This window comes from Rissa tridactyla, chromosome 21 (assembly GCF_028500815.1).
Source record: "Rissa tridactyla isolate bRisTri1 chromosome 21, bRisTri1.patW.cur.20221130, whole genome shotgun sequence".
NCBI classification, from domain to species: domain Eukaryota; kingdom Metazoa; phylum Chordata; class Aves; order Charadriiformes; family Laridae; genus Rissa; species Rissa tridactyla.
Window position 1 is genome coordinate 523291 of NC_071486.1, and position 12472 is coordinate 535762.

A 12472-nucleotide genomic window follows, 5' to 3' on the forward strand; every position below is an offset into this window, starting at 1 on the left:
GACCAGCTACTGAAACAGTGCAGTTTATTTAAACAACAGATATACAGGTTCTTAGGATTGCCGGTGATAAATACACTGTCTGCAAAGCACGTGCAAATAAAGGTATTGTTAAATATACTAAACGCGCGACGAAGTTATAAACAATACGGCCTGGCTATAGATGTAGGAAAGAGAGTCTCTAGGGAGGTTTCTGAGTTCCCCGAGGAAGCACTCGGTATAATCTAAGTCTTACCCAAAGGCGTCCCTATGGGGGGGGAAGAAAGGCCCAGCCCGTCGGCTGATCCCGCAAGTCAGTGATGGAGTTCTCCTCAACTTGTTCGCGATGGTGCCTTCCCTGATATCCCCTCACTCTTGGGCTATTTTTTATACTATTTTTTATCTTCAAGGTGGAGTTTGAGTGACTCCAGTCATAAATACTTTTATTATGATTGGTGTACTCGAGGAGAGGTCGCACCTCGGGGGCGGGTAGCCTCTGGGATGGAGGTGTGTTTTGGTACATTATAATGAGCAAAGTTCGCGCAAAGGACAGCGTTTCACCAAAATTTGATGAAATGTTGGCTCAGGGTAGCGAGTAGGCAGCTTAGCGGTTCCGTAGGACCATCTCGTTCCCATATCCGCTATTCGTCACAAGGCAAGGCCATGGAATGATCACATTCCGTCCTGTCCCTCGTGTAGCTTCGCAAGCAATCTTGTACAGGGAATCGCAGGTGTTGCTTTCTTCGCATGCCAGCCGCGGCTGTATTCTGCCTTAGAAGCCTTTTGGTTTTATAACTTTCCTCAATGGGTGAACAACGCTGTATTTTTGGCCATTTTAGTAATTACTCCACACTGACTGAATGCTCTCCCCACTGCCTGCTCCCCGAGTAAATATCTGACGTTCTAGATTTCAGCCTCTCCTGACACGTCTCCCTCGGGGTGAACAACTCCGCCACCCCTCAGCCAGCGAGAAGTATGTGAGGAACCGAAAAGGCAAGGTGACCCACCTGGGAGAGCGCAGCACTCCTCAGGAAGCACTCACTGATAGCGCAGGTGGATCCGTCCCACCCCCTGCACCTCTGCCACCAGCGGGGAGACGGGCACGGGGAGGGGGAGTTTCCAGGCTACTGAACCTGGGGCTGTCAGTAGCTCCTCTTCCCCTTCCAGCCCTGCTGTCCTGCAAAGGCTTTGGGGGATTCGGCTCCAGAAGTGGTTTGTGCTGGAAAAAAAAATGTGTCTGGTGCCCGGTTCTGCTGAAGCTGAGCAGAGCGAAGCCCCAGCATCGGAACTGGGTCACAGCAGGACATGACCCTACCCACAGTGGCCACCAGTGGCCATCGCTGCCTTTCTAGGACAAGATGTACTGAAGGGTTCGAAGAGGAATTGGCATTTCCAGCTGGCTAATGAACGATACAAACCTTCAAAATGGTCTGCATCTGCGCGTAGCTGGAGATGAGAGAACTTACAGGCTACTATTGAAGGTAAAACAAAGGGTCAAAATGTTCTGCTTGGAAAGAAGCTGGTGATGATTCCGACAGACCAGTAAGAGCGAAGCTCTCCTCCCTGAATAATCCAGGAGAAAATGCTAAAATGCAGAATTAAGCATAAATTTTCAACACCAGACAGCTCCCACCCAAGAATGTTAAGAATTGGCTAAAGATCCCTTTGAGCTGGGAGGTTTTTCTTTCTTTCTTGAGAAGTTCCAGAGGACTGTAGCAAAGACAAGCCCCACGTCAGCAACCGGCCCTGAACAACCTGCCCAGCTCAGCACAGCCTTGCCCAGCAGCAGTCGTGCCCCAGGGGCTGGGGGGCAGCAGCGCAGGTTTGGCCGCTCAACCGAGTTCTCTGGGCAGTGGACCTTACCAGGAAAGCTTCATCTCAAGTTAATTTGCCCAGCAGGCGGTTTCGAGGTAAGTGTTGATGCAACACCGTTAGCTTTTGGTTTGCAAGTCCATTCAGACTTCGCCGGGGCCAGACAGAAGGCTGATCTTCCTCTCCGCTCCCCATCTGACCGGATCTCGCTCCCTACTTAGCCTGTTACCATCTCAATTAGTATGTGCACACTAAATACAGTTGAGCTGAAGCCCTACAAACGCGTTGCTTCATGGCACGCTACAATCAGGGAGGCAACACTTTGCTTCATGCCTCCTGCCCTGGAGCCTCCCGCACGCGGCAAACGCGTGGGCAGGAGCAGCGCTTCCTTCGGCTGGTCAAGGGAGGCAGAAGTGACCCTTTGGGAGGCTCCAGATTTCTGGAGGGGAATAAGGGAAACCGAACTCTCCCTGCTCGGGTGCCTTTGAGGCAGCACGGCCCGTCTGGCTCCCAGGACGGCGCGCTGCCCGAGCCGGAACAGAGCCAGGGCTCCTGGGCACGTTCACTCCGGGTCATTTTTGTAAAAGCAGTGTTTGCAGTTACACAAGAAGAACAGAAATCACAGACCCAAGGAATAACTGCAGTTGGGAGAAACAATCTGGTGGTCCATGATCCTGCTCAGGGGAGATCCAGTTTGGATCAGGTTTCTCAGGACCTTGTTCCATTGAGCCCAGAGTATCTCCAGGCACGGGGATCCTGTGACTTCCCTGAGCTCTGGCTGCAGAGCAGATCGGAATCCCTGTCACCAGCCGCCGCTGGGCACCGTGTGCTTCTGCAGGCACCTCCTGCACTGTGGTAGCGGGGAACCGCTGAGCTGCAGGAGCCCCTCTCCTCTCTCTGGTGCCAGAAGCGCCAAACCCCGCGGCAGCAGGACACATCTTGGGGGAGGGAGGATGCAGAAACGTGGCAGCGCAGCCTCCTCCCCAGATAAACCTGCTGCCTGCGCCCGGCGTTCCGCAGAGGGAAGCTGAACCAACCCGCTCGGGTGGGAATTGGAGACAGCAGAAGTGAGGATGTGCGCAAGCGTCCCCTTTGCTCCCTGCAGCTTTCCAGCACAGCCCAGCCCCCTGTCACTGCTCTTTAGGAGAAGTCGCTGTACCGTAGTGAGGACAGGACCAAGGCTCAGCCCTCAGCACAACAGGGCTGTTGCTGAGCCGCTGTGGGTGCAGAGTCCCCACGGCAGTGCAGTTCCTCAGCAAACGGGGACACCCCGGCTCCCACTCGGCCACCAGCCAAACCTGTTGCTTCTTTCCGGCAAATCAAGGCCTTGCTGTGGTTGGTGCCCAGGGCTGTTGCGGTGGGTGATGCTGAGCTTCAGCCTTTGTGCATCCGCTCCCTTCTCGGCTCCCCAGTACGCACCCAGAGATGACTCAGGAGCCCCGGCGCCCCATACGCTGCTTCTGCCTTAGAAATACCTGCGTGGTTCGCAGGACGGTGGGGTTTGCGTTTCCCAGCCACGCTCACCTTGCAGCTGGTGGCTGGGAGCAGAGCCGAGGCCGACCATGCAGCACTCAAGACCGCGACTGCCCAGGCTGGGGCCCGAGGCGAGCAGCTGGATCGCTGATGAAATCCTGCATCTTTATTTAGTACCTTGAGTATCAGTTCCCATCTTTGGCTTCTCCTGAGAGTTCTTGGGAGCAGCCAGTCGGGACACAGCAAGGGAGCAGGAGGATGGTGTATATTTACAATAAACGGTCAGGGAAAAGCAAGAATCAGGGCTCTCCTGGGATCTGTTTTACCCAACAAGCAGCGGATACAACCAACAGGCCGGTCCCAACCTCTCCAGCAGCGGGTGCCGGACCAGCACAAACCCCCAGCGCCCCAAAGCTGCTCAGGGACGAGCGAGCCCCGCGGTCGCTGCGGGCCCCCGGACCTCGTCTGAGCGCGAAGCACCGGCCCGGGCTCTCCCGCCTCAGCCTGAACTCTGTCTCCCTCTCCCGGAAAACATTCCGTGCCGCACGTCAGCACCTCGCCCCCTTCAGGGCGCTCCCCCTCCCCACGGCTGGGTGCTCTCTGCACCCAGCGGCCGAGCGAGCGCCGGGGGCCGCAGGAACAGCGCGGCCCGGGCCCCCCGAAACGCTGACGCAATCGCTGACGCAATCGCTACAGGCACAACGCACGCAGCAGCTCCGCAGGGAGGCGGCTCCCCCGCGCCCGGCAGTCCCCGGGCTCTGCTCTCTCCGGCCGCTGTAACCCAAGTCAGGCGTCTCCGGGTTCCCCTGCCCGCGAAGTGGCTGCCCCCGACGGCCCAGCCGGCCGCCACACGGCCCGTGGCTGCCAACCCTCCCGGCTCCGCGCGGGGATCCCCGCACTCGCCGTCGCTCGCCCCGCAGAGAGGGGGCGGGGAACCCCGCCGGCCCCGCTCGCCTCAGGGGCCCCCGCGGCCCCCTCAGACACCAGAGGCCTGGCAGGAGCTCAGCGGCCACTCGAACCTCGCCGGCTCCCGGCACGGCGGCAGACCCTCCCCCCAGCGGGTCCCGGGCCGCCACCGCCGCCATGCCGCCCCCCCGGCGCCGCCTGACGCCACGGCCCTGGCCCCGCCCCTCGGGCGGCGGCGGCCCCATCGCGCCTGCGCGGCCATGGCGGCGGCCTGCGCCGGGATGGAGCCGGCGGCGCCTCCTCCTCCCTCTCCCCCTCCGGCCGCCGCGCCGGGCTCGGCCGAGCTGGTGTGCGCGCAGGGCCGGAACCTGAAGGCGGTGCTGTGCCAGCGCTGCGGGTCGCGGGTGCTGCTGCCCGGTGCCGCCACCTTCGCCCACCGTGAGGTACCGCGGTGGGAGGGGAGGGGAGGGGGAGTGAGGGAGGAAGGAGCGGCGGCGGCGGGAGGGAGGGAAGGGCGCCCCCTGCGGGCCGGGCGGTGACGCCGTGTCTCCCGCAGCTCCTCCTGCCCGCCATGAGGAAGAAGGCGGCGGCGGCGGCGGCGGCGGGCGGCGGCGGGGACGTGGTGCGGGAGCACTGGCTGGTGCGCGACATGTTCTCCTTCGAGAACGTGGGCTTCACCCGCGACGTGGGCAACGTCAAGTTCCTGGTGTGCGCCGACTGCGAGGCGGGGCCCATCGGCTGGCACTGCCTCGATGACAAGGACAGCTTCTACGTGGCGCTGGAGCGTGTGGCCCACGAGTGACACCGGGCTGGGGACGGGGCAATGGTCCGGGCACCCGCTCGGGGAGCTGGGCTGAGCCACCGGGAGCCCCGCCTGCCCTGCGGCCTGCCCGCAGCGACGGACTGAGCCGGGGACCACGACTGACCGCGGCTCGGCCACCCCACGGCCTTGCTGTGGCAGCCACGGCCCGGCCGCCCCACAGCTCGACTGACCACGGCCTGCATACCCCATGGCTTGACTGACCCCAGCCCAGACCCACGGCCTGACCAGCACCAAGAAGCGCGGCACCGGCGGAGCCAGCTCCTCGCCTGAGCCCCCACAGGAAGGACGTCGGTGGTGGGGGGGTCCCCTGTGACCTGCAGGGACAGCTCACCCTGACAGTTCTGCCAAACAGCTTCGTCTGCCACCGCTGCTAGGAGCGGCCCCAGGCCTTCCTGCCTGCTCTCTGCCACTTCTTCCCTGTGCGGCTGCTGTTTTTCAGACGTGCTAAAGTGTCTTTCAGGCTGGTCGGTGCGTGACACCGCCGTGTAAATGTGGTGCTGGCACAAGGGCAGGACAGGACTGCTGAATTGAATCATCCTGGTGGCTTAAATTGTCTGAACGACAGCCAAAGCAGTTACAGGGTTTAAGGCTGTATGCTCTGTTGATCTTCAGAATAAATGTTCCCTGCCCCAAACCCTAACATTTAGGTTCTCTAAAACCTCATCCTACTTGACAACTGTAACCTGTAAGAGTATATGTCACCTAAAGCGTGTGTAAGGCATTTTAACTAACACTGTATGCAGTTTTATTAGCTAAAGTAAGATACAGGTAGAGTTTGCAGACAGCATAGGCTGATAGAATGGCAAAGAAAATGTGCAAGCTCTTAGTATTTCGAGGGAACAAGAATTAAGAGATTCCAACCTGAAAGGGATTTGAATCATTGGACAGGCAGTGTCCCATGAACACTGGCTCAGTGCTGCAGAATGTCAAAACAGCCCCGTGTGTATTAAATGAGCAGTCGGGAAAGAATGTCCCTTCTGTAAATGCAGCTGGTAGGAGCAATGCTGGGACGTTGGGTCCAGTTTTGGTCTCTGCCTTTTAAAAGGTGGGCACAAAGCTGATTGAAAATTGAACAGGCTGCAGCAGCCGTGGTTCTCACTGTATTTATCTTTTGGTAATTGTGGTCCAGTTTGCATTCTCTGTTTGCAAACCCCTGTATGAATAATACAGCAGCTTTACAACGATCGCTGTGGGTCACAGGGGATGCCTTACTGCAGGAGGTGTGTCGGTATGCTATGCTAATAAACACTTTTGGTACCAATGCAGCTGTAAAGGCACAACTGTCATTGCGCTGGGACGATTAAGTTGTATTTGCCACCAAAATCAGGATCGGTTGTACTTAAAGATTAGGAACGTTGCTGCCACAAGGCTGTGGGAGAGACCTTTCCTTGCTCCTCCACTGAGCCACTTTTGCTGGCAGGAGCCAGTAGGGCAGGCACAGGCTCGGGTGGGTTTTCCAAAAGGCATCCTGACAGCGGGCGAGGGAGAAACAAGTGCTTTCTTCTTCCAGTGCCTGAGCACCTGCACTTTTAAGAGTTGGAGACTTTGCCCTAGTGTAGAACAATTAAGCTGTTGGCCCTGCACTATCAGAAACCTCTGCTGTGGGCAGATTTATTACTGGGAGGGTGCGAGGCGATAACTCCGTAGTCTGTGATTAAGGCTCTCACCTGGGTGGGAGGTGAGTCTCGTGCTGTGTCCTTGCTAAATGTGTCAAGTGCATGTTTGACATGAAAACTTTCCTCCTGCCCTTCTTGTTTAGCCCTGAGCCCAGTGACTGAACAGGTTCATTCAGGAAGTCTGCCTAGAAGGGCAAGAGAACTTCACTTGGGTTCTGCACAGGCACAAAACAATAGCGTGATCATGTCACTTAAATTCCACCTCTTTCACTTAGATCGGTGCCTGTTAGGCAATGTGTTTTGACCCGTAATACCTAGATTATAGTCCTTGTTACTAAAATATAAAATGTGCTGTGCAATAGTTTCATTTTGAAGACACCACTGTGCAGAACAGGCTTGTGGCTATCAGCTTGATTAATGCTGAGTAAATGGCGCTTCTCAAAAAAATGGTACATGTGGATTCCTGATATTGGGGAGTATTCAGTGGGTGGCACTGGGACAGAGCTGTAGTGGCGGCAGCTTTTCCCAGTCAGTAGAGCACTTCCAGGAGAGATGGGAGACCTGGCGTCAGAGGCCTCCTTCACATCAGCACTGCAGTGATTTGGATCCACTTCAGTGTGGTGTTACTCAGTGACGGTGAGTAATGAAAGCTCCTCCTGCCCTTCAGTGACAGAGGGGAGATGTGCTGATGGCTACGTCCTCCACAAGATCCAGGCTTGGTTCCTGCTGACTCTTAAATATGAAGTAGGATCACACAGATTGTGGAAATGCTAAGAAGAAATGTACGGTCTGTTCGGAATTCACAAGAAGAAGCTTTTGTACCATGAGATCTCGGGCTCTTTCAGCCTCAGGTAGGATCTTGTCTTCCTGCAGCTTGGAGAAGCCGAGAGATACCCCCTTGAAGCCAAGTAGCAGAGGCAGGGGCATGGTGGTGGTGAAGGTACAGCCGGGCAGTAGGGCAATTTGACTGTTGATGGCCAGGAGCCATCACCTGGGCTAACTCTGGGGTGAGAGCGTATCCTGAGAGCTGAAGTGAGGAAAAAAAAAAAGAAAAGTGAAGAGGGAAAAGGCCGCATCACTCTGGAATTTGAGCCCAGGCAGTTCCACTGTGACGTTAACTGAGCTTTAGAGGAAGAATGTCTGCAGTCAGCAAACCTCACCTCAGGGGAAAGGTCTGCTGTGTTTATGCATCAGACAGCAACATCAGGTTTGGGAGCATCTAATGTAGTGCTGACCAGTTTCTGTTAGTGAGAGCTAATAGAAAATGTGGATAGTCTCACAAATAAAAAATAATTTTTTCACTGCTTTGTATCTAGCATGTTGAAAAACTGTTGCCTGCAGGAACTTGTAGGAAAAGGCTCTTGTAGACAAGAGCCAACCTTCAGGTACAGGAACCACTTACATAGGACCTGTCAATGCTCATCTTGCCACTCGTCTTTATCATCGAGACAGACCAGGAACCCTTATTTCCATCTGCAGGTTGCTTTTAAATTAATTTGAAAATTGGTTCTTCTGCATAAATAGCTGCATAGTCTCTATTCCTAAGACCCGTTCTGTGGTAAGCTGCAGCGGTGCCAAGAGAGGGAACACTAATGAACCTGCACCCCTCGCGCCGGCCAATCCTGCCAGCGAGGTGGGCAAGGGCTGTGCACGGCAGGACACAAAACCTCCGGCACTTGGGGCCTTGCCTCGGTGCTGCTTTTGGGTGGGGACAAATAATAACAATTTTGTCTAATTGCTTCCCAGTCTGGATTTAAGGCATGCCTGTTTGTATTGGTTAGGTGTTTATATACCGTAAACATAAATGTATTTAGGATGGGTAACAACAGATCCTGCTCCACCCTGACACAGGTATTGAGACTCATTCACAGCCCCACAGCCATGGTCTGGGCTTAGGCTGACATGGACACCTCGTAGCTTCACCTCTCTGCTCCCTTTCCCACCCAAACCTCTCCCTCAAGCCAGCCGCTGAACACTTCGCTGAGACGGTTCCATTTGCCAACTTGGTCTAAAGCGACCCACTTCTTTTCTTGGGCTGCTGGGTTGAAACGTGGGAGTTTGAGCTCTGCAGCCTGCGTGAGACACTCGGGAGGCAATGGCAGGGTGCAGGTCTTCGCGTTTTTGGCAGCAGAAGGCTGTGAGATCAGCGGAGCCGTCTTGGGTAACTGCCACAAGTCATCCTCTGCCAAGAGGTTGCCTTCACGCTCTTCCTTCCCTAAATTAAGTGCATTTTGGTGAAATAAGTAAGTGGTGCTCAGAGCAGGTACTGGAATTCATGGCTCCCTCTTTCCCCAGCTCTGCAAGTCAGCAAAAAGGTCTTGGTTTCCGGGCATGACAACACCCAAGGTCTCTCTCCATGACTGCTCATCTCTTAACAGAAGAAATCTTTGGCAGAGCAGTTATGGCAACATGGACTTTGAAGTAATAGCTTGGAGGAGGGCTTTGCCATTTGCCTCCCTGCTGTGTGGTAGAGCTCTGCCGTTCAGCCAGTCGTCACGTAGGCAGCCAGGAGAGCTTGATCCTCTGCAATACCTGCAGCTCGGTGTGGCTGCGGAACCCACTGCCACCGCGTATGGAGACGAGGAGCTCAGCAGAGTTCAGAAAAGGGTTGTGGATTGATAAAAACAAGGCCAGCTCTGCTAGGAGGGGTATTTTTGGCATTACATCTACATATCTTGCCTTGCTTATTTCCGTAAACCAGCACTACAGAGCAGAACTATTACACTGTGTGAGCAGATACCGCCGTATCAGCACCAGCAGTTTCTAGAACACGTGGGTGTTTGGGAGAAGAGAGATATCTGAAATGTATTATGAATATTCTCTGAATGTCATTTTACGTGCCTGACATTACACTCCCTGGCAGGAGCAAGAAATGTAGGAGGAAAGGAAAGGAAACAATAGAGAGGAAATAGCTTTGGGGTCATTTAACAAATCGTGCAGGGAAATGCTTCCCTGCCTCCTGCAAAGCCAGGTTCATAAAGGCGAAACCCTAGAATCAAAGGGACGCTAAACCACCAAGTATTTTGCCAAAAACCACCAAGTATTTTGCAGCTGCTGGGGGACATGGAAGGAAACCACAGCAGATGAGTGGAACTTGCCATGACAGTGGAAAGGGAAAATGAGGGCTTTGATAAAAGCCAGCTTTATGCTCCTTTTAACCAATAATTTCTGTTCTGCATTCCAGCAGGAATACTTTCACGCTGAGTTGCGAGTCACCCAGGTTCTTAAAGTGCAGCTTTCTGACAAGTGCAGCTGGACCTTTTTGTGTTAGTGGGGGTAGAGAAGAGGCAGATGGAGCCCAGCCATGCAGGTGAGAGTTAGAGAGCTGTGGGGCTGCACCCCCGGGTGCGTGAGAGAAGCCAAGGCTGTCTTCCCAGCAGTGTGCTTCAGAGGAAGCGCACTGGCGTCTGAAAATTATCTGACTGTGCACAGAGGGAAAATCTTTGCTCCCTAAACGCAATCACTGAGCAAGAGTGAGCAGGTTCCTGGGTCACTGAGATAACGCTTCCATCTCCTGAGAGGAGGAAGCAGGCTCTGGAAAAACTTGCTTCTTGCATCTTTCTAAAACTTAATCCAGAACGGCACAGTCCAACCTAGGGGTTGCTGCAGTTCAGCTTTTTAAGTACTGCATGTCCGAATCTGAGAGCTACACGGGTGGTGACAGCTTGTGGCAGAGGATATATCCCTTCATCATCACATGGTCACTTCCTAGAGGCCCCAGTTTTTGTCTTCGGTTAAACTATGAACTGTTCGTCTACAGCTTCAGCATGGAGAAATCCACGGTTACCCTTCCCTCCTCGGCACGATTCTATCAGACGTGCAGGCTGGGGGTGGAGAGGAACAGCCCAAGGCAGGCTGTAATCTCGTAAATGCAGTTGGGCCTGAAAGTGGGGCATGTTCTGCCCAAAGCAGCTGCTGTTCAGCCACCAGAGGAGGCCAAAGCAAAAGAGCCAGAGCTGTGTTTTTTCCAGCAGCCAGCCTTCCCGGTGGGTGTTAGTCTGGCAGGACAGGTCAGAACTGCAGGCAAAGTCTGTCCTTGAAAAGTCTTTGAGGGCAATTTGCGGTGTTGATAGGAGCCACATGTCCCTGGGGCAAGAAGCTGCGCTAGGAGAGTGCCCTGTGTGGATGTTTTTATCCATCCTTCTCCTCGCTGGGGCAGCAGCAGGGAGGGTGTGTACGCTCGGCGGTGCTTCTGCTCCCCCTTTCATCTTCCTTATCTTCCAGGAGTCTCTGCATCCCCCCGGAGGGAGGGAGACAGTTGCTGGCCTTAATCACCATGCGTGTAGAGGCAGAGCGTTGTTGTCTGAGTGCTGCCAGGAATCACCCTCTGCTCTTGTTCAAACCCAGCTGGAAGAGATGCCCTGAGAGCAAAGGAAAATAAGCAAAGCCGTGTCAGCACAGGTATCCTTCCCCTCTTCGAGCAGCTGGCTTTGCACGCTGCCTGGAACGCTATTAACAGTGTTCTCTTTCCATGGCAAACATCCAGACCGCAGCTTGTTGCAGAATCCCCAGTTAATTTGGAATCTCTGGCAATGGAGCATGAGGACGTGGCTCCAAGAACTTGCTGCCTTGTGCTTTCCTGGTGAGGGAGCAGTCTGTTCTCCAGAACCAGCAGAAGGACTCATCTCTCTGTGTCAAACTGTGGCAGGTCCAAGGGGCCAGCACCAAAAAGGGTGGGAGGAAAGAAGTGCCGAGGCTCAGCAGACGCAGGACCCAACTCCTGGGGAGAAGATGCTTGGAGAAAGGCAGAGCTTCAGACTCCGGTAGGAGGAACCTCCCTTGATAAAGAATAACCAGGAGTGAGAGATGTAGCTGTGGGTGTCAGCAACAGTTTGGAGGCTCAGTGCCCTCAGCAGCTTGATCCCTGCTGCAGCCACAGCTCCCTCTCTCTGGCTCTGGTGCCGATGTCCACAAGGCCCACATAATGCCAGCATCACTCACGGGATCCGGTTCCATCCCTTCCCTCCAGAGCTCTGCTGGGATTTGGGGATGTCTGTTGGAAACAGAAACGCTAGCCCGGACAGGCAATGTCTGCGTGCAGCCGGCCTGTACCGGAGACCCAGTTCCTGCTTCTGGGAGAGGTGAAGCCACAGTGCCAGTGCTGCACGCACTCCGAGCGCAGCATGAAGTGCAGCTTCTGTCTACTGAGACCCTCTCACTCTACTTCTTGGCAGCCCCTGCCTTTCTGACCAGATGTACAGTGCTGCTGATCCAGCTAAACTGATGTTTAATTGGTGTTGACAAAGATGTCAGTGATCAGAGGTTGTTGCCATGTGTAGTTGCACCATAAGGCCAGTGCCGTGCTGAACTGGGAGCACTGGTTGCAGTGGGGGTCCTGCTGTGTGCCTGGAAAGCCATTCTGCCTTGTATACGCAGCCCTCCGCAGGTTACTGTACCACCTGAAGCAATTTGGCCGAGTTCGTACGTACGGTGCATTTAGCTCTTCATGGCTGATGGGGAAATGAGTGCTCAGCTCTGTTCCCATGCTGCTCCGCAGTCGGTCAGTCTCACCACGAGTTCACTGGGGATCTCAAATCTGAGGCAGTCCACAGAGGAGTTCATGTTCCTACCGGCTTTATTGGTCAACTATCCATTGCATTCTCTTTAAAACCACCCTGTATGCACTTAAGATAGCAAGAACTGACTGAGATCTGTGCCACTTTACCCAATCCATGCTGCCTGACCATCGCAGATAGATGCAGCCCTGCCAGCGGCATCTCTGGGCTATGGATGTATGGTGGTTTAACCCCAGACAGCAACTAAGCACCACACAGCCACTTGCTCACTTCCTCCAGCGGGATGGGCAGAGAATCGGAAGGCTAAAGTGAGGAAAACTGAAGGGTTTAATAATTAAAAAGAAATTTTA

General features: G+C 54.7%; 1 protein-coding gene across 1 annotated transcript; it reads left to right on the forward strand.

Moving 5' to 3' along the window:
- The first annotated feature begins 3812 nt into the window (after positions 1–3812).
- Positions 3813–6251, forward strand: RABIF (RAB interacting factor). The gene is made up of 2 exons (XM_054181187.1): positions 3813–4610; positions 4724–6251. The coding sequence occupies exons 1-2, from the start codon at positions 4428–4430 to the stop codon at positions 4967–4969; spliced, it is 429 nt and encodes a 142-aa protein (XP_054037162.1). The 5' UTR covers positions 3813–4427; the 3' UTR covers positions 4970–6251.
- The last annotated feature ends 6221 nt before the right edge of the window (positions 6252–12472 follow it).

Bases quoted from the DNA above. Each gene is read 5' to 3' on its own strand.
- RABIF (XM_054181187.1), top strand. From the start codon at position 4,428: ATGGCGGCGGCCTGCGCCGGGATGGAGCCGGCGGCGCCTCCTCCTCCC. The intron at 4,611-4,723 runs GTACCGCGGTGG...TGTCTCCCGCAG, and splicing joins CCACCTTCGCCCACCGTGAG to CTCCTCCTGCCCGCCATGAG.